Source organism: Dreissena polymorpha, chromosome 13, assembly GCF_020536995.1.
Source record: "Dreissena polymorpha isolate Duluth1 chromosome 13, UMN_Dpol_1.0, whole genome shotgun sequence".
Lineage (NCBI taxonomy): Eukaryota > Metazoa > Mollusca > Bivalvia > Myida > Dreissenidae > Dreissena > Dreissena polymorpha.
Window position 1 is genome coordinate 54667839 of NC_068367.1, and position 22648 is coordinate 54690486.

The 22648-nt window shown below is 35.9% G+C and overlaps 1 protein-coding gene across 1 annotated transcript; it reads left to right on the forward strand.

Moving 5' to 3' along the window:
• The first annotated feature begins 189 nt into the window (after positions 1–189).
• On the forward strand, positions 190–21989 carry LOC127854680 (uncharacterized). The gene is made up of 7 exons (XM_052389741.1): positions 190–1158; positions 11042–11129; positions 12233–12309; positions 14630–14755; positions 15690–15780; positions 16795–16865; positions 19460–21989. Exons 1-7 carry the CDS (start codon positions 1117–1119, stop codon positions 19637–19639), a joined length of 675 nt encoding a protein of 224 aa, XP_052245701.1. The 5' UTR covers positions 190–1116; the 3' UTR covers positions 19640–21989.
• The last annotated feature ends 659 nt before the right edge of the window (positions 21990–22648 follow it).

The following is a 22648-nucleotide window of genomic DNA, read 5'->3' on the forward strand; positions in this document are numbered from 1 at the left end:
ATTGAGCCTTATTTATGTCTGATCTGATTTTTTCTCTGGTATTTGTTAAGCAATGGTAAAGACTGCGCTTCTTTCTCACCTCCGACGGTCCGTGTTTGTTAATCGATCGTTCGATGCCAGCTTTATATGTATCCCATTGTGACAGAATATTTGAGTCATGTCGTTTAGCTTCTTTTTCCGTGATTGTTTTAGAGATGCTGCATATCCTGGTTGATTCTATTCCGGTTAGCTTTATGGTAGTTGAACATTTTTCTAGGCTTCTGATTAATATTCTTGGAAATGATGTATATATTAGTAACCACCATGGCGTGGTTACTTATACCAGGGAGATGAATTTTTCACATGAGATATGTTGTTTATGAATACAAGGTCAATCATGTTGTTGTTTTAGTAGATTGGTAATGAACATGGATCGGACGATGTTCTATAGAAAGGTCAATTGGAGCTTGTTCGAGATCTCTATTAGAAGTTACTATTTTTACAATCGGGTCAGGCCCACATGAGCAATTAAAGTCGCCGGCTAGGATGATATACTTTAAACGAGCAGTTTTTGTCAGTTGACAAATAGCTTTTTTTCTCAATTTTATCGATATTTTTGATATTGCGGTGTTACAGACATGTAAATATAAGTCCTTATCATTTTAGGTCTAGACTTTGGTCCGAACTATTCTACAGTCAGTGGTGAGATGTGGTTCAGCTTCCATCATGATGTTGGCTCTCGCAGCAGTGAATACCCCCTTTCACATTTGAAAACCTTCCATTTCAGTGGACCGTCAGGTTCGGCAAGAAAACGTTGCTGGTCAAGATCGCATTCTTATCAGGATTCAACATCCGCGCAGAGATTTGACTTGAACCAGCATAGCTCAATATGTATAACCTCGGCGCTTCATTGTACGCTAATTATAAAAGATCGATAGTTACGGTCACGTGACTCAGTTCCGACAAGATATTTGCCGATACAGACCCGTTTCTTATCAGTGTCATATAGAGTCCGTGGTAAAAATAAGGAACACACGGCAGATGATAACTTTGAAATAGCTTGGTACTTTAGTTACCAGATATTTCTGTTCTTAATTCAAATTGTGAAATATTGTTCACGCTTTAAGTGTTTTTTAAATGTCGGATGTTCACCCTACCGCTAGGGACGGGTTTCAACATGTAAGTATATATATATTGTTTATTTCCTCCGATATCGAAGAATCGAACAACATAGTTATACAATAATCACAAATAATCACAAAGCAAGTTTATTATAGAAAGAGTGGCATGATTGACAAAACATGTATTCATGAATAAATATACAGTATAAAGAAGTTAAACTCCAGCTGCTGGAGCAGTATTGAATTTTCATTAAAACAATTAATTGGTCCTTTATTTAAGGCAAGTGACCGATTGCCCAAACAGTACAAAACAGCACAATACAAACCAACATAAACACAAAATATGAATATAGCTGGGGTCACCGCCTTGGAACGGTCAATGCAAAGCATTGGGGGTTTAAACCTGGTTATAGAGCGCTCAACCTCACACTTGGCCCAGCAATATTCATAATACATTTAATGTAAATAAAATTTAACGTCATAGCATTTTAACTCAAATTAAACAATAATAAAAGGGTATTAAAACGCATTCAATTTAATTACTATTTAATTACTCAATTGCATTGAAGATACAAGAGTAACAGAGTTACAACTTTTTGACGAACGATCAAATAAAACTATTAATAATTGCCAACTACATTCCTTCTTTATACAAATAAAACTATTAACAATTGTCAACTACATTCCTTCTTTATAGAAAAAGATTTGAGAATGTAGCATCATGGAGTTAATATCTCAGATAATCATCGCGCAAATACAGGAAAAAGCAGCAATAATGGTTGTAAAAATTCCATATTACATGGCTTGGTTGTTTATGTGACTGCTAAAAAAAAATAAAATAATTAAATCAAACAAGAAACGCCTATCAGAGAGAAAATATAAATAAAATGGAACGTTATAAACCCAATGACCTATGCATGTAGATTACAACTGGGAAAGTCGGTCGTATGACGTCACAAAAATCCATAATGACATAATGACGTGAACAAATTCCAGGGACAGTACTAAATAAAAATATTAATGGGGCTGTGCTACTAATAAAACAAGTTTAGGTGATTTAATATTAAGAAGCAAATGAATAAAAATGGTAATTCCATTAAAGCGACATTATTGGAATCAAACAGTATATAGGTGTTTGACAACTGAAGACAGAAATGATTTGATGTACGATTTGAGTCCAAATGTAGTTTTCATGCAGATTTGTTCATACGACACAATGACACAATTTTATTCAACAGTAAAAAATGCCTATAATGTAGTTTTCATGCAGATTTGTTCATACGACACAATGACACAATTTTATTCAACAGTGAAAAATGCCTATAATATCACTAATGATTCCAAATTTTAAGGGAAGAAAGATATAGTGAATCGAAAACCATCAAACACGTGTTTTTAAGTACATAAGTATCGTATCCTTTTGATAAAAACAAGTTAATTAAATTGAAAAGTTTAATATCAACATTTGGTTTAACATATTTTAATTTGCGGACACGCTTCAAAACATCTCCGTAAAATGATGGATGGGAGATTCCATTATTTAAATGCCATTTTAAAGAAACATTATATTTTGAAATTAAATCACCATACTTAGAGTAAAATCTAGCAAATTTATTTCTTAGGTTATGAAACAAAAAGCCTTGTTTTCGCAATGTTTTAGTTAATATTAGATTACGATCATTAAAATCTTTAATACACGAACATGCTCTGGCATAACGTACCAACTGCGAAATGTAAATACCATAGGAAGGTCCTTTAGGGATGTTGCCATCTAGAAACGGAAAATTCACAATTTCAAAGTTAAAATCGTCCCGTTTGTCGTATAAACTAGTTTTGATCAAATTATTATTAATAGTTAAATGTAAGTCTAAATACGCAGCGTCTGTATTGGATATACACGATCTATTTAAGACTAGTTCTTTTGGGTAGATTTTGTGAATATATTGTTAAAATAATGGATTATCTAAATAAAGTATGTCATCAATGTACCTACTAGAAAGGTTAAAACAATTAATCAAATCTACTTGCTTAGTTTTAGATAATTCTAACATAAATTCGCTTTCATAACAATATAAAAAAAGGTCAGCTAGAAGTGGCGCACAATTAGTACCCATAGGAACGCCAATAATTTGTTTAAATATTTTACCTTTAAATTCAACAAACAAGTTATCCAAAAGAAAAGTAAGTGCTGCACAAAAGTCAAGACCAGTCCAAATGATGTAATTATCTAATATCTGATTAGTAAAAAAAAGCTGTTTTAGTGTTTAAAGCTAGATACAAACACTTTTCTCTAGCAAAAGTTTTTTCAATCAAAGAAACAAGTTTGGATTTTATTAAAGCGCGAGGAAGCGTTGATTATTGTGTAGAAAAATCATAAGTACTTACCTGTGACACCTTATATTTTTTATTTTCAATTTTATCGATAACTTCTAAGGTGTTTTTTATTGACCAAAATAGGTTAATATTACTATTTTCATAAACTTTATTACAAAATTTAACTATATGATATCTAAAAGCACTCAATGCAGATGTAAGATACACTGATAATTGTTTGGTGGTACAAGACACTGAATTAGGGATAAAACGACTTTTATATGGCGTCTTATGTAATTAAGGTATCCAGTAAAGTGATGGCAATTTCTTGTCAGTAATATGTAATGACTATTACATTTAACTTTATGCATTGGGCAATATGGTCGGTAATAATTTCATTAGGTTGCTTATTGTACTCACAATATGATGTGTTTGTGAAAGTTCTTGGGAAATAGTTTGAACATAAAACACTCGTCATATTATTATAACATTATTAGCAGCCTTAACAGCAGGAACTAAGACGAATTTAGATTTTAAGTCTTCAAGCAATTTACAGAGATTTTGTTTATTAAATTTAGCTGAATGTGGAAGGGCCAAAGGATGTGTATCATAAAAACCTATTTTATTCATGGCCATACTAAATATTTTTGTTATCCAATCATTGAGTGCAGTAATTTCAGCATTTTCCTTCCTGCACCATTTGGTGCAATAATCATGTAAGGATGTTACGATATTCTTAATGCAGTCATCAAAATCAACAGGAATAGGCAGTCTGTACTTAGGGCCTCTGCGTAGCAAATTTCTAAGGTTTTTATTTTGAATGAAATTAAGGTCCCCAGTAATAACATGTCCAACTGGACCATATATATATTTAGAACTAGTACAGTCACATAATGTAGGACAATTTCTTATTACATTTATATATGTGGAAATAGAATTATAATTAAAAACGATACTTCTTACAGGTTTACTACATTTGTAGCAAATAAGTGGTGATTCAGTATTGCGGAAATAAGGGGGAATCAACCGACGTACATTTTTATCATTGAATATTTTAGGAAGGTCAATTAAATCAAGACCTTTGTTACAAAACTCAATTTTGATACGATTTCGAGTTTTGTTAAGTACATTTTCAATAAAAGGTTTAAGATAGAAGTCAGTGAAAGATTCAATAATACAAGCACATTCATATAGAGGGTCAGATTGAAGTAAAATAAGTTTACATTCCTTATCAATATGCGCCAACGAAGAAACAAAAAAGAGAGCAAAGTGCACTTAGCAATTTATGTTTACCCCCATTTTGTAATAATGTGTAGCAATCATTTAAAGAAAGCAGACGTTTAAATTTACGCCTTAAGTTACCATTTTTCCTAATGCCATGTGAACGTTTATTTCTTAGACGTTTACTAAACAGAGAAAATGAATTTATCGATTTATTTTTAGAAATTGTTCCGACATTTAGAACTTAATGATATCATTTCACCTGTTGTTAAGTTTACAATATCCCATACCAAAGTCGAAAGCGAAAGTTGGTGTATTGTTTGTTAACTTACATACTATTTTCTCATATGAAGTTATTTATCTAAAACCAATTAGTAGGTAAATATACATCAAGTATTCGATTTCCCCACTATTTTACTACTATCGATAAGTTAATATACTGTACCTTAAATGAAATCGAAAATTTAAGCTAAAGTTAGGTTATCCATAATATATTGACAATTTCATCCTGTCGGTTTCATACCATTACAAAGAAACATTAAAGTCGATTTTAAACGAATGTATTATAATCAAGTTGAAACAAATCGCATATGAGTTTGAGTAAAACGAAATTGCTAAAAAGGTCATCTTCAGTTACTGTTAATGCAATACATACTAGGTGTCTACTCGTTGCCATTACTGGAAGACTCATAAATTTCTTAAATTTGCAGTGTCCAGTCACTTTATACAATTCAACAATAAGATTATTCCTTTTGAATTCTGTTTTTTCACAAAACCAGAGAGTATGGTTCACAATACTGTCGGTGAACTTGTTACAGATTGCACATTTACTTGCAAACTAGAGTGACGATGAAGTCTTAGAAATTTCGATGGCGGTAAGCGGTCTATCAGCTTCAAATAGCTTTGAGTCCTCGAGCATGTAATTTCATTTGCATTTTGTGAGCGTCTGTGTCTTATTGCCATTCGAACACTATTTTTGATAGTCCGTTTCCATGCCATCTTTCCGGGGAATAAATCACTTTCCAGATACGTTTCTAGGGTAGGCATCAAACTTTTGTAAAAGTCTGTAGATGTCAGGAATCAGCCCTTGCATATTCACGCACCCTAAACAATATCGTACTAGTCTATGGATGAAAACTTTCTTGGCCAAAAATCTAACTGGAAGCCGGTACAGTTGCCCAAAAAACTCAAGGTTCTCAAAGTCTATCAGTTCTTCCGCGGACTCAATGTTTAAAAAATGACAATGCAACATCTGTGTGTGTATTCCTACCGACGCTAAGAATTTGTTTAACACATCTTCTATGGGATACTTCAAGATGAATTATGTCACTGTAAGAATAGTTGCACCATAGCGGCGAGCCGTATAAAGCTTTGGGCAAAACCACATTAACATATATTTTTCGAAGTATTATAAGTTCGCCAGAATTAAATCCGCAATGAAGAATAGAATTGAGAGTACCTCTCATCTTCGACGAAGCTTCACACATCAGTGCACCGCTCGACATGGTACGGTCACATTTCAGTCCAAGATGTGTGTACGATTCTGCTTCCTGTATAGTTTCACGACCGAGTGTCCAAATACGTTCAGGTCGACCGCATCGCTGTTCGTTGAATACTATTACTGCACATTTTGATGGATTGTATTCAAAGCGCCATTTACACGTATAGTCGTAGCATATTTTCATCATGCCATCAAGTGCGTGCTTTGAAAATGCAATAAGGATCATGTCGTCTGCTACTGTAGGACTGTTCTCATTCATTCGTACATACAAACACCAAGACCAGAATGTTCAAGAGCATTGATTAAACCATTTATATATACTAGATAGCAGTTAGGTGAACTTTTCCCGCCTTGACGGGTTCCCTGATGAACAGGGAACCATTTCGATGTATGGCCACGATTTTTCACACAACTAGTCATGTTCGAGTATAATTCCATGAATGCGAGCAGTGAAGTGTTGTCTATTTTTGTTCGGAGCTTGTAAAATAGGCCGTCATGTCACACTTTATCGAACGCTTGTCTCCCATCCAGGTAGCACACGTATAGCTTTGATCCATGTTCACGTGCAAAATAAACACTTTCTCGTAACGTGAATGACGTCATCAGGCAACCAAGGCCCTCCTGGAAACCACACTGTTGAATGTTAAGGTCGGCCATCATATCTGTGGTACATCGTTGTAACAGTACATATTCAAAGAGCTTTAACACAATAGAAGTAAGGGTTATAGCTCTGTAGCTATCCGGATTGTCCTTTGGTTGCGATCCTCCTTTATGTAGTGTAATTATAACACCACGCTTGAGAATGTCAGAAATGTACACTGTACGAAGAATTGCAGTGAAAAGATTTGCTAATAATGGCGAAACAGCACTCGCTACTGGCTTGATATGCTCGTATGTTATACCATCATATCCAGGAGCCTTTCCCTTTGGACAAGAACGTATACACCTCTCAATGTCTTCGGGCGATACTGTGGCGTTGCTGTCAGGTAGCAATGTCTCACGCAATTGTCCGACGTTTTGTGACACATGATCACGCCATTTGCCATCAAAATGTTCAAAGTTAGATGGCGAATATAGTCTTTCAAAATAAAACCCCCATTGTTCCGTAATTTCTTTCTGGTCACGATATACAATTTCACCGAACTTGATACCAGTTGTTGGGTTTCCTTACAAAGTGTTTTAACTGTCTTACAATCAATTTATCTTGCATAAAATTGTATCATGTTGAAGAGTGCTGTAGTGCTCATTTTCATTGAAAAATTAACAGAAAACCAATAAATCTAAGAACAATAAATGAATTAGATCTAATAAAACGTAGGCTACCTGTATGTTTAAGTAAAACTCATAATATGTTATAATTCAAGTGGTGTTAATGTTTATTGTGCTGAACAACTTTTAATGCTATGAAAACTGGAAAGTTGACCATATCGTTCTGTCACTTAACACTGACATTTCTTTCAGAGCATTTGCCAAGTCTGGTCAGGAACTACACGGTCAGCACAGATTTGTGGCCTCATTAACGGATAGCATAGCTCCTTACCAGACTGATCTGGAGCATATGCGCTCGATGCCAATGACAATTTTTATTTTATTTATTTTTTAATTTTTTTTAGTTACCCGTTGTTTATTATAATGCATACACATACTAAACTAAATCAATAAAAATCTTCCGACAAAACGTCTTCTTAAAAAAAAAGATAGTTCGACTATGTACATAGATATTCATTCTATACATAGATGGTGACGTCACTACGTTATTGTCAGTAAGACCGGTGTGTACACAATGCATAGATATTGACAAGGTGGGCACTCGCCATTTTCTTAAGCAACGGAACTGCGTCATTACACATAACTAAATCGCAGTCACCCCGCTCGCTTATTGAAATGCGCGCGCAGGCAAAGAACCTCGCTCTTTATCTACTTTCAGTTTCAACAGAAACCATCACTAGTTCTTCTTGAATGCTCGGAGCTTTTATAAGTACATACGTACAGCTCAGAGTTCTTCTTGATAACCTATTTTTTAATGTCAAAAAATTAGTCTCACGTATGTCTATAAAATCGAGTTTAATCAACCTAATACTTCGTTACAAACACAATACCTGTTATTACCGATATCAATTTGCGAGTGAATTGTGGAGAAATACTCAAAACAAAAACTTGATACAATCAAAGCGCTGTAGGCACTGAAGGCCTGGGGCTAGATTTAGTGTGCTTGGGAAGGAGTATTGTCCGAATTTTACCCTTTGTCCGAATTTATACGGATTGACCATAGCGGTTGAGTGCAGAAGCTCAGAGACTGTAAGAAAAGAAATGTTTGTGTACCGTAATTACTCTATGTTTTCGGACACTCTAAGTTTTCGGACAACCCTTTTTTAGCAAAAATAATTATTTTTCGTGACTCTTAATTTTCGGACACACGTGTTTTCGTCCATTATTAATGCCTCTAAGTTTTCGGACAGTATATTTTACAGCGCTATTTTACCAAATTTCAGTCCTGTTTTCGATATCTTATGACACTTCGATCATGGGGTTTTACAACCAGATAAACATCATAAAACATGGCAGGTGCATGCCTGAGGGCAACGGGCCATTACATTTGCGTTATTGGGTAAATAACCTTGTAAACCGGTATAAAAAAAATGGTTTCGCCCGATAGCATAAGCGTTATGACAATTACCGGGGGTAGTGCCAATTAACAGTTCAATTATCTACCGCAATGGTACTCCCCCTTCTCAGTAAAAAAACTGTGGCAAATACTAAACGCTTCAAAGTGTGATGCACCCTTTTGCAAGTTTTGCGAACAATGGAAGGTAATAGACAACAACTATCAGAAATGAACAAACAAATAATTTATAGTTTGCTTTTTTATTTCGTTAATTACAGGTTCATACTAGCGAGTATCGGTTTGTCACATGCTTATCTTTGAACTCGTTGGTCAGAGTACAACCTTGTAGTAACTTTTTGTCAAATAAATTTAGCATTTAAAATTATTTAAAATGCAGTGCAAACATATATAACTGTAATTTGCACTATACGGCATGGTATTTTACAAGCGCGTGCTATAACCGGTAGTCGTTGATACAATTGACGCTATTTTCGGACACTTCAATTTTCGAATCTTAGTTTTCGGACACCTGTATTTTGTGAATATTTTTCGTATCTAAGTTTTCGGACACGAAAAAAATTAATTATTTTTAAGTGTCCGAAAACATGGAGTAATTACGGTATATACTAAAGTGTACAAATACGGTGGAGGACTACACGATACTGGTGGTGGAACGATAACCTGTTGTTCAACTCTAAAGATCAAGTAGAGGTTCGTCTACATAGGCGGTGAAGATATACAACAGCAACAACAACATGGGCGCAAAAAACTGTTATTGTTGGCGTCAAATAAATCACTTTCAATAGCCTAAAATAGCGTTTTATCACATAATTAACAGATCAGGAAAACACTCATACTTCCTTTGTAATGTGTATACAAAAGAAAATCCACTTACACTGATAAAGAACGGTGTACATATTGTGTAATTTGTCTTACGTAGAACTTTTCGCGCTCGATTTACGCGCTCGATCTATCCGGTTACTTCGTCTATTTCCGAGGACGATCGTGAATATTTGTTGTTTGTTTTCATTTTCTTTTTTCTGGAATGTCTTGTTAACGCAAAATAAAATAACAATATTTTTAAATATGTTTATAGATACCAAATATAATGCCTTCAAAAAATGTCTCAGAAAAAAATCTTCTTACCGTCTCCGTAAACAATCGTATCTTTTCGGCCTAGACCGTCAAGTGAGGAACTTATTCTCGCATGAATATGCAAACAATAAAAACTTTGTCGTAGCCAATGCTAAGCAACACTGTTATGTTATATAGTGATGTTCTGTATTTACAAGGCGGGTTATTGAGATCTACGAAGAACTAATTTTATTGCGCATGAATTAAGTGGTAAATCGGACTTTTGGGAATTTGGATATTGGCAGCCAGCCAATTCGGATAGGCTCAGAAAAACCGTTATCAAACCGAAAGCCGAAGTTTTGAATTGACGATTCGATCTATCTTACGGATGTTCCGGAGATATTTGGTATATATCGATTGGTAGATTAGACACGAGATCTATCTAGCCGAGGATTCCGGAGAGAGTATATAGCGTATTTTTGAATTCGGAATTACTCGGAATACACGGCTTTGTCCGTTGCTAAAACATATACATTTAAATGAATCGTTGACTTGTTTGAAACTTTGGATAAATATCAATATTATGCGAGCATAACATATCATGTAAGTTGTTTTAATTTGCGCATTATGGATATATTTACGATCTATTTGTGTTTATTAATGCCAGAAAATAGTTTAAGTGGCTAATATTTCCGGATTCTGGGCGGCACGTTTCAATGGAAAATCGGGTTAGCAGTTGCAACTCCCAGCGACCCGGAGGGTAAATAGCTGGGAGTTGGATTATTGCAACTAAAACCTCCACAAACGATGTGATAAATCCATGTTACTATTTGTTTCACTCACCTAATGGGGTAATTAACAAAATATTTTGTAAATTGCATACACATGAATCATTCCTTACCAATTATTTAACCGGGAACCTCGCTCTTTCTCTACAACAACAGCCAATACACACTATTGGCGCCAGATTTAAGTTTTGACGCGCTGAATTTTTTTCTGGAAATCAACATGGCAGACGAAATCAAGTTAAACAATTGGTCAATATCTATGTACATAGTCGAACTATCTTTTTTAAGAAGACGTTTTGTCAGAAGATTTTTTTTTATTTAGTATGTGTACGCATAATATTAAACAACGGGTAACTAAAAAATTAATAAATCAATGAATAAAGCATTGCCATCGAGCACCTATGGTTTACATTTCTAATGGTTCAAATGTTAATTTTAGGGTTCCCACTATGACCTCCATAGGCCATCCTACACTGATGAAATCGTGAAGTACACAATCAGCAGGCTACTTCACACCAATAATGATGGTTCTATTGTATAATAATACATGTTTATATAATTTATTTTGAAATGAAACTAATTGTTTTATGCATTTAGTAAATTACTATATAGCCAATATCTATAGACTATGCGTGATCTGTCTAATGTAGTAATCATAATAGATAGATTCATAAAGTTTATTTTCATTTTAAGATTTTTATTTAGACCGAAACTTCTTACAATTGAAATTTGTTCATGTATTGTCCATTTTGTTTCGCTGTAATGTTGACCAGTTGAAAATTGGAAATCACTGTAAATAAACCTTTTAAACATCATATAATATAAACAGCGATTGGTCTTTAACATTTAAAAACTTTTAAATGAAGAACTAATATATGAATTCTGGAAAATAAACTTTTGGAAATACCCACTAACCTGCTGGTACAAATAAATCTGACCCATATATAATCCTTTCAAAGTCACACATTTAATCAACAGTTATTATTCAAATCAATCTATCATGGTTGATATAATGGAACAGCGTTGTTTATACCGTGGGATTAGTGGTTTTTTCTAAACTTTAGCGAAGTCTGGGATCAGTCTATTATAATGCCTTTAAAAATGTTTTATGATTTATCAATTGTATCGTTTCCAAATAACCAAATGTGTATGATGTAACATTCTGTTATCATAACAATAAATGTAGTTTATGGAATTAATCGACACTCAAGATACCAAGGATGCAATTGTATACTTTTGTAAAGTATTTACAATACATTAGTTACACTGAAAATGACCTAATAACAAATATTTTCCAAGTTAAGGTTTTCCGAACCTGTCAGATTCAAGATTTGATTTTTGCTACTTGATTGTCGTTGTTTCAAGTGACCAATATCAGAAATAAATCAGATTGTGTTTGCCTCTCTCTGAAAAAACAGTATTTAATGCATGTGCGTGAAGTCTGCAAGGCTTATCAGGCACTTCACACGGCCCAAACTGGATGTTCGCAATGAAGATACTTCCTTCAGATGATTAATACAAATGAAGAAAGCGGACTGCACCGGTTAATCTGGGACGACACTTAATGCACACGCTTCAAGCCTGATTTTCCCCAAACAATGCTCGTATTAAATACTGAGAATGTTTCCAGGTGTCAAGTTTACAGTCCTTGAGCTAGGGGCAGGGACGGGTCACTTTACAAGGAAAATACTTCAACACCTTCCTCATGTGAGTCATATGAGCCTCACTCTGGGAAAACTGGGCTTAATGCATCTGCTTTAAGCGTTGTCTCAGATTAGCCTGTGCAGAAGACGCAGGCTAATCAGGGATGACATTCAGTCTAAACTGTATTTTCGTTAAGAAGTGACTATACCTTTAAATGGAAAACTTCATAAATGCGGAAATTGTCTTTCCTGATAAGCCTGTGCGGACTTCACAGGCTACTCTGGGACGATACTTTACCCACATGCATTAAGCCCTGTTTTCCCAGAGTAAGCCTCCTATCATCCAATGACCACAAGTGTGTGATGAATGCAGTGAAATCTCAAAGGAAGTGTCATCCAATGACCACAAGTGTGTGATGGATGCAATGAAATCTCAAAGGAAGTGTCAGCCTTCTTTGTTTTATGATGATAACACCTTTTTACTCAAAGGGGCGTTTTATGCCCCCGATAGGGTGGCATATAGCAGTTGAACTGTCCGTCAGTCCGTCTGTCAGTCAGTCCGTCCGTCCGTCCGAAAACTTTAACATCGCCCATAACTTTTGCAATATTGAAGATAGCAACTTGATATTTTGCATGCATGTGTATCTCATGGAGCTGCACATTTTGAACGGTGAAAGGTCAAGGTCATCCTTCAAGGTCAAAGGTCAAATATATGGCTTCAAAGCGGCGCAGTAGGGAGCATTGTGTTTCTGACAAACACATCTCTTGTTTTTCTTAAATTTTATTAAAAAAAAAAAATAGTTTAAATACATATGTACACTGAAGAAAAATATTTCTACGAAACATTATTAAAACTCATGATATTCAGGTAGTTTTTGACACCACTTAATGCCTTTACCAATGGTGTGATATGGTGATAATTTATTACAAAATGATCAGACAGTAAAGTGTTTTCTGCTTATCATACCTCTACATCACCATTTAAAAAGAAATAATTAAAAAAACGATACGGCGCTGCATTTTTAGCAAGAATTATTATGAGTTTTACTTGTTTACATTTCATTGTCATAAGCACTTGAACTTATTAATTGTTTGAAATGTTTTTTGCTGTCTTTGTTGCTTTTTGTGTTCAAAATATATTTCTTCATGGTATCAAATTGCTTTTGTTTTTTAATCTCATTATATTTCACTACAAATGATGAATTTATAGTTGATTATTAGAAATGTTACCTACCTCCAAATATAAACTGATACAACAACTTCCTGTTGAACTGATATGAAACAAATATATTAGGCAGTGTTATATCAGGCAGATGTCAATGTAGCTGTATAATAAAATGGCATATAAAACTAGAAATGGCGCGGCAGAGGCCGACGCATATCCCCACGCCGCATGTTTGACGCAGGGGCGCCCCAGGGTTGGTAATGGGGCCATGAATAGTTGAGATTGACCGTATTGTCGTAAAAGAAGTAAGAGAAGTTCAGTATCAATTAGAAGTGAATCGATGTAGAAATGAAGAAGTTATAGTAAAAGGCAATTTGGGGTGGGTGTGGCCTATGTGGGCGGGGCGCCTCAGGGTTGGTAATGGGGCCATGCATAGTTGAGATTGGCCGTATTGTCATAAGAGAAGTACAGTATCAATTAGAAGTGAATCGGTGTAGAAATGAAGAAATTATAGTAAAAGGTAATTTTGGGTGGGTGTGGCCTATGTGAGCGGGGCACCCCAGGGTTGGTAATGGGGCCATGCATAGTTGAGATTGACCGTATTATCATAAGAGAAGTTCAGTATCAATTTTAAGTGAATCGGTGTAGAAATGAAGAAATTATAGTAAAAGCAATTTTAGGTGGGTGTGGTCTATGTGGGCGGGGCGCCCTAGGGTTGGTAATGGGGCCATGCATAGTTGAGATTGACCGTATTGTCAAAAGAGAGGTTCAGTATCAATTTAAAGTGAATCGGAGTAGAAATGAAGAAATTATAGTAAAAGGCAATTTTGGGTGGGCGTGGTCTATGTGGGCGGGGCGCCCCAGGGCTGGTTATAGGGCCATGCATAGTTGAGATTTACCGTATTATCATAAGAGGGGTTCAGTATCAATTTGAAGTAAATCGGTGTAGAAATGAAGACGTTAATGTAAAATAACCTAAAACATGAGTGAAAATCTCTGACCCGGCCCCACCCCAACCCCCATAACTTTTGACCCAGGGGTCAGATCAAAATTCCAAATAGTGCAGGGTCGCTCATATGCTCATAGCTTTCATGTGTGTGAGTTTCAAGGTTCTAGTGCTAATAGTGTAGGATGAGATAGTGGCCAGGACGGACGGACGGACAGACGGACGGCTTTTCAAAAAGCGTGGGGATAACAACCAGTTGATGACATTATGCAGGAGGTGACTTATCTAGCCACAGATCCGTCGGTAGGGTTTCTGTCTGTGCTGCGAGAACACAGTCCGAATGTAACCACTGCCGTGTGTCAAGCCACCCAGATACCACTGCCTGACAGCTCAGTGGAGGTAATTGTGATTTATTAGTATGAGTGGCGCTGTGGGAAAAAGGGTCTTAATGCAAAGGGTAGTCCCAGATTAGCCTGTGCAGTTTGCACAGGCTAATCAAGGGCGATAATTACCGCCTTGACTAGATTACATTCCGAAAAAGGGGAAAGTGTCATCATTGACTAACCTGTGTTGACTATACACGCTAATCTGCGACGACTCTTTACGCACTTGCATTAAGCTCTGTGTCTCAGAGCGCAGCTATTTGGTACTATAAGGATTGATAGCACTTTTCGCTGTATTAGAAGAATTAGCGTTTCTTTATTATTATTGGCAATATTATGAGCATTTGTTTGCCGGCTATCCATTATGTGTGCATTTACCAAATAAATCATTTCAGAATGTATCTTTATAAGAATGTAATGTTTATGTTACGTTTTGAGCTCATCAGAGTATAACATGCTCATGGTGAGTATTTTTGCTTGTTTTTTGCTCATGTTTCGTAGTTCACGGTGCGTCTCACATTTTCAACTCTTACCTTGTGATCACTCTTGAGGCCTCATTTATTGCCCAACCTACATAAAATTTTGTCACATCATTTGTCCCAATGATACCTTGGTCGAGTTTGAAACTTGGTGAAGTGGGCCCAGGGGTAAAAAGTAGGCAACTAGGTTAATTTAAAAGAAGCATTTTTTTACAATATCTCAGCTGGTTTGAAAGTGGTTTTGGTTTTTTGAAAAACATGGCAGCTAGGGGGGCGAGGTAGTTTTCTGTCTATGGCTGAAGTGCTAATGATCACTTTAGGAGTCAAATTTTTTACCCAGTATTATTGAAACTTTCTTACAGCATTTGTTTCCATGATTGACATCTTAGCCCTTTTCACAAAATAAGCGGGCAGACATAAAAATGAGTATCAAAGCAGTAAATGGTTTATTATGTTATCCCTATTCCACAGAACAGCCTGTGTGCCCAGTGCTTCCACTGGTTTGCCACAGAGGCTGCATTGCAGGAGATGACCAGAGTCTTAGTACCTGGAGGAAGAATAAGTAAGTATGCACCTTAAAATGCGCACTGCTCTGGGAATACAGGGCCTAATGCATATGCATATGTCTCGTCTCACGACACTTTCCGCTTTTATTTAACTTCTCATGCAAGGAGGTCTCTTTTTAAAAGAACATCGAGTAACGTTAAAAAGTTTCGTCCCAGATTAGCCTGTGCAGACTTCACAGGCTAATCTGGAAAGACAATTGATGCAAATGAATTACGAACATTATTACAGAACAAGGCTCATGAAGTTGATAAGGTCGCCGCTTGTAAATGTTGCACTGAGCTCAGAATCTTAGATATAAAAAAAACATCGGGCAAATATGGATTAAATGTCATATGTTGCTAGCGTAGCTACATACCAGCATGTGCAGTGGCGCAGTCTTGTCAGGAGCTGCCCTGTCTACTAATGAGACACAAAACCTTACATGACTATAACAGACATGTAAGCTCCTGACTGAGCTGGCTGCAGGTATTGAGCTATGCATGCTGCATACGAAATAAGACCCAAATTGGCATGGCGCAGGTTATATATTAGTCATATCTTTTTGTAATATAATACTACATGAATAACAGAACTTACATTTTTTGGACGCGTTTCTATGTATCATGAATATTGCTTATTTAAGTCCAACGTAAACATAGCTTGATTTGCCATTACCTACCCAGGATTGCTGACTATGGGTCAGTTTGTAGGCTTTTTCTAAAGGAAGTTAATAAAACAAATTATCTGTTTTGTAAACACATTCGTATTTGTTAGTCAAATATTTAAAATTGGTTTCTTAAAACGTAAGAATTAATTATTAATTTTATAATAATATCAATGTATCAAGTAATTTGTATGCTTGTCCTTAGCGGCTTATTCATGGCATTTTTATGTACTGATGGTGTAATTGTTCTCAGTGTTAATCTACAACAACAAATTGTACACAAGTGTGCTATGGATGACTCAAATTGGGGCCATTTTGGATGAATACTACGACGACTCACCAAGAAAGACTAACGGAAAATGGCAGGAGACCATGGAATTGTCGCCCTTGTGCGATTCCTGGAACACAAGTTTATGGATGATTTACCAGAAATGAAGGTAACAATTGGTCAGATGGAGTCAAAATAAAGTCATAGGCTAATTTGCAGAACTATGTTTCACAAAAATCAATTGATTCCACTAATATTGGCTTTAAAAAAAAGGGTAGTAGGTCGGCTTAACTTGCATATAAATGTACTTTTTAAAACTATTCCCAATTCTATAAGAATATGCAGTGACGTCACTTGCGAAATCTTCAAAGTCTATATTTCACATTTTTTCTTTAGGTAATTTAAATCTATTTATGGTTAATTTAGCAATTATGATGAAGCGTAGCAAACATGATTGCAAACTAAATAACAAACATAATTGGAACTCAACTTGAATTTTTTTCGTAAGGTTGACACAAAATTTAGGGTTGATTGGGCTAGTGGAAACGAACGTTGTTTTACGCCTGATTAAATTTATTGACCATTTAGTTGCTTTTGTGCTAAAAGATTCCATAGAATGGTTGTTCAAGTTTTGTTTTAACTTAAACGCGTCATTTTTATATCGACTTCAAATGTAATACTCTTGGAGAGCTATTGTGGTAAAAGTGACCCTCCTGTGTTGTCCATCCTCAACAATTTCCTTCAAACAACATTTCCGCCCTAAACACAAGGCGGATTTTTTCGAAACTTAATATTAACCCTTTTTGAAGTTGTGCACATTGGTCTGATCCACTGCGTGTGTTGGTCTACAAAGCTAAAAATAGTTTTTAAGAGTTGAAACATAAAAATATTTTCTTCCAAAGTGCAGTGCTCAGACATTAAATATTTGGTTTATAACATCTTATACACAGCTTGTTCAAATCATGCCTCTGGGTTAATAACTGGCCATTGCACATTAGTCACCATTATTTAACTATATAGACCTATATAGTTTAGTACTTAACACATTTTCTTCTCTGAAATTGCAAGTCCCAGATCTTTTTAATTTGGTATGAAACATGGTATAGAGATCCATAACAAATTTTGTTCAAATTTTGACGGTTTGGGTCAAACTGACCATGTCCCAGGGGTCACATTGTGGATATGAGCCATGCTCTGTGGAAAGGGTGTTTAATGCATGTGCGTAGAGTGACACCATCTGGGACGACACTTTGGACACATGCAGTAAATACCCTTTTCACAGAGCACGGCTCATACAGATTTGTGTAGTGAATAACAAATATTGTCTCTGACATCATAAGGGCAAGGGTTTTAATATTTGGTGTGTTACATGTCTTGTTGTCCTTGAAAAAGAATGTTCAGATCATGCCCCTGGGGTCCAGACTTGCTATGACCCAGTATCACAATTTGAAGAGACTTACACAGTGAAATTGAAAAATCTTCTCTGAAGCAAGAAGACCAAGTTTTGTTTAATTTTAGCTCAATTGCATAGAAAGCCTAAGGCTTATTTGAAATGCTCTCGAGTACGTTTTCTGGGAGTAGAACCAGTATTTGGTGTCTATGGAGGAGATGTAAACACGCTTCAACAGTGGGGATCAAACCTGTGAACTCCCAATTGCTAGGCGGACACCATATCCACGACACCAAAGCTACTTTATAAGCTTTGTTATAATAGGCATGTAACATCATATAGTGCTCCTCTGCAAAGTGTTTTCGAATCATGCGTCTGGGGTCAAAACATGTCATGTCTGGTGGTTTTTGTGGGTAAAATTATTTAAACAGAATTTATTTTTGGTATGTGACGAGTTTGTGGTCCTCTACAAAGATTATTTAAATCATACCAGTGGGTCCCAACACTTGCCTCTCTCCAGTACACATGTGAGCCATCTATGGCCATCTTTGTCGTCTTGTTTATGTATCTTTATCTGATATGCTAACACTCTGTGCAGTTTTCCCATTGTAAAATCACATATTGCCATCCCTGCATTACTTTAAAATTAAGTTGGAAAGTTTAATTGTGTGATTATTTAAGTTCACAGTATTTTGAAAATACCATTTAAACAAGTAATCGGTATGCACTTGTAAATGCAATCATTACTGATTACGAATTGATTATTTACCAAAATGTGCACTTTCGAATGGTTTGTTGCAAGTTATATTTATTCAATGGTCCATCAATTTATGCACAGCGAACTTGGCATGTAAATCAAATTTGGACACACAAACAGCTTTTCAAAGCTACTGGGTATTTTTATATATCATACATCATATTTACAAGATAGTTTCTAAAATCCACCAATAAATGCCGATTAAAATTTATCACAGTCATACGATGTTAATGAAAACTGAGGTAATTGTGGTTAATTAAGGTAAACAAACATGTCAACCCTAAGTTCATAACGTAATTCAACTAGAGCCAGATTGCTTCATCCACTGAACCATTTTCTAGGAAAACTGTGCTTAATGCATGTGCGTAAATTGTCCTCCCAGATTAGCCTTTGGCGTCCGCACAGGCTAATCTTGGACAACGCTTTCTGCCTAGACTATATTTTCCCTTAGAAGAGACTTTCTTTACAAGAAAAAAACCATAAGTGCGGAAAGTGTCGTTCCTTATTAGCCTATGTGGACTGTACTGGCTTATCAAGGACAAAACTTTACGCGCATTCATTAAGCTCAGATTTCTCAGAACGAGGTTTCCCTGATCTTTAAATTTGTGCACTTCAGGGAGACAAGAATTTCATCGTGGACCATTTCACGTCGATAAGCGTAATTGCCAAGCTTACAGGAACCGATTTTGAGGGTGCAGTTAAAAAGTTCCACAGAGTCTTGGATGAGCACTTCTCTGACGAGGACGAAATTGTCATGCCCTATGACTCAGAATTTTACTGTGTTGAAAAATGGTAGTGTCTGTGTAGAGATGGAAGCTGAGACTCGGTTTTAAATTTTAATAGTAGAAAATGTTTAGTTGCTCCAGGGAGAAAATCATGACTCTGTCACACATTTATAGGCCCCACGCAGTGGTAGGCATTTAGAATTCCAGTTGTCTGTCTGTCTGTCTGTCTGTCTGTCTGTCTGTCTGTCTGTCTGTCTGTCTGTCTGTCTGTCTGTTTGTCTGTCTGTCTGTCTGTCTGTCTGTCTGTCTGTCTGTCTGTCTGTCTGTCTGTCTGTCTGTCTATATGTAGGTCCCTACATACGTTCAGCTGTCGCTTGTGTATTCAAGTCCTTTTTAACTTTTTGGTGGATCTCGCTCAAATGTGCATGGTTGGATGACCTTAATGTGCAGATGATCGTTAAACAAGTTTTGGCAGAATTATGGCACTTAGTTTGTTTTTCTCTTCCTGAAGTGTGTGTTTTGAACTCGTCTACAACTGGGTGAATCTTGCTCAAACTTTCACAATTGAATGCCTTTAATGTGTAGATGATCATAGGAAAAAAATGTATGCCTCTAGTTTTGGCAGATTTATGGCCATTTGTCTACTTTTACATTGTAGAATATAGAATCCCAAAATGTTGTGTTTTCAACTTCCCTCTAACTTCTGGGTGGATTTTGCGCACACTTTCACATTTAAATGACCTCAATATGTAGATGATGGTTAAGAGAGGATTTTTGGCTGCGATGAAATTATGCAGAATAATGGCCCTTTGTCTGTTTTTCCACTTTGGAATAAATAGTTTTTTGCTTAATTTTTCATAGCTGAATGACCATCATGTGTTGATGATAAATAAGGAAGAAATGTTGACTGCAACAATTTTTTGCTGAATTATAGGCCTTTGTCTTTTTATCCACTGTATATATGAAATAATATTTTTATCTGTGTCCAAACATGTTTTGTTGTGACATCAGTGTCTGTGACACATTTCTAGTTTAATTGTAAAATGGGGTTATTGTTATGCACTGTCCGTCTGTCTGTCTGTCCGTCCGTCTGTCCGTCACACTTTTGCGTTTAGGTTTCGAAAAATGCTCATAACTTTTATGTCGCTTCAGATGTAACCTTCATATTTGGTATGCATGTGTTTATTGACAAGGCCTTTCCATACAAACACAATTTTTTACCACTTTGACCTTGAACTAAGGGTCCGCGTTTAGGTTTCGAAACCTGCGTTTAGGTTTCGAAAAAAGCGTTTTTCGGGGGCATATGTCTTCCGATGGAGACAGCTCTTGTTGTTACATTTTGTAGACTATAATAATCATGAAGTATACTTTTAAGTATTGATATATTTAAAAAAAAATCTATTGGCTGAAAAGAATGCTTAGACTACAGTTGTAAAAGTACTTAAATATATGTAAACACTTTTAATAATGTGTTTATAGATTTTATTGAAATCTTGGTCATTTCATAAAAAAATCACAAATTTAGGTCTATGCAAAGTAAGTAGCATTTGTGATAAATTGTCCCGGTGATATATCCAAAATATTGTTAATTTTCATTTCATTGTTAATTGAATGTTATGATTTTGCAAAATTATTGTTATGTCTTCTATATAAGAAACTTTATTTGTAGTGTTGGTTATTATCACTATTCTTCTTTACGTGTAAGTCTAGGTAATTGAGTGTTACAATATTTTGCCTGAAAGTTGAAAAACCAAATTGTTTGTTACATGTTTCTACAAATAAAATGAAAAAACAGCACAGACACATGACTAAGTATGTAACTGTTGTTTATTAATTTAGGAGCAAATGACTGTTTGATATCCTCTGTGAACTGATTTTTAGTTGTGAGCGTCAACCTATGTAGAGAGGCAGATTTGCAAGTCAGTCTGCTGTAAGCTACGCTAGGAACGATAACTGAAAGTCAGTCTGCTGTTAGCTACGCTAGGAACGATAACCACTGCCTGTCTGCACTACCTGCAGTAAAATTATGCAGACGACGAATGCTAGTAGCGTCTGCTCTAACCACCGCATCTGCTTGTTTATAGTTCACCACTGGTACACTGCATTGTGTCTATGTGATCAATAGTGTTTATCAGCTTGTAAGACGACATTTGCCAGTCTAGTGTTTATCATCGAAATCTGTACATATTGCCTTCTTTCAGGGAAAACGGGGCTTAATGCAAGTCAAATAAGATTAGCCTGTGCACACTGATTAGCCTGTGCAATGCGCACAAGCTAATCAATGACGACACTTTCTGATTTTATGGTGTTTTCCTTTAAAGAGAGTCTCTGGCACTGGGATGATAATTAATGCATATGCGTTAAGCCCTGTTTTCCCAAAATAAAGCTTAAATTATCTTTTTTATTAATGATTTGAAAAAAAACACATCTCGACCTGTGCTTTAAGACACACTCTTTATAAATTTGAATGGGTTGTGTTCATTCCAAACTTGCGATATAAAAAGCTATAACATAATTTTGAAAACTGAGTTGCGTCTAATATTATACAACAGCGAACAACTTTAGTTCCTTCAGCGCTTTGATTAATTTAGGTAATGTATATGTTTATTATGAACCTATACTTTCAAAATATAAAATAAAATAAAACAACTTTTCATTATATAATACTTAAACTTTCAGATATTGAAGGATTTTCTTGTGATGGCAGAGATTGTATGTGAGAGCATGGAACGACAACTCTGCGTGGAGATTAATCAACATCAGCACCCGTTTTAACTACGTGCAACCAGAACCCAGTGCTGCATATCAGGCCAGGTCAAGTGCGTCAATAAATTCAGATCTATTTGTATAAGCCGCAACAATCCAGTCAGCAAAGTAAAATCTGCTTTGTTTGACGTCATGGGTGGTGATGTGCTGTGGGCGGGAGTTTCAATGTGAACTGTTGGTGGAGATGATTTGGTTTGGCTGTACGTGAACGATGGCTGATCGAGTGTAGTGGACTTAGGCAGGATCATGTAACTGAGGCAAAAGATGCATCTTATAGAATAGGGGTGTGAACACACAGTGGAAGAGCATTCATA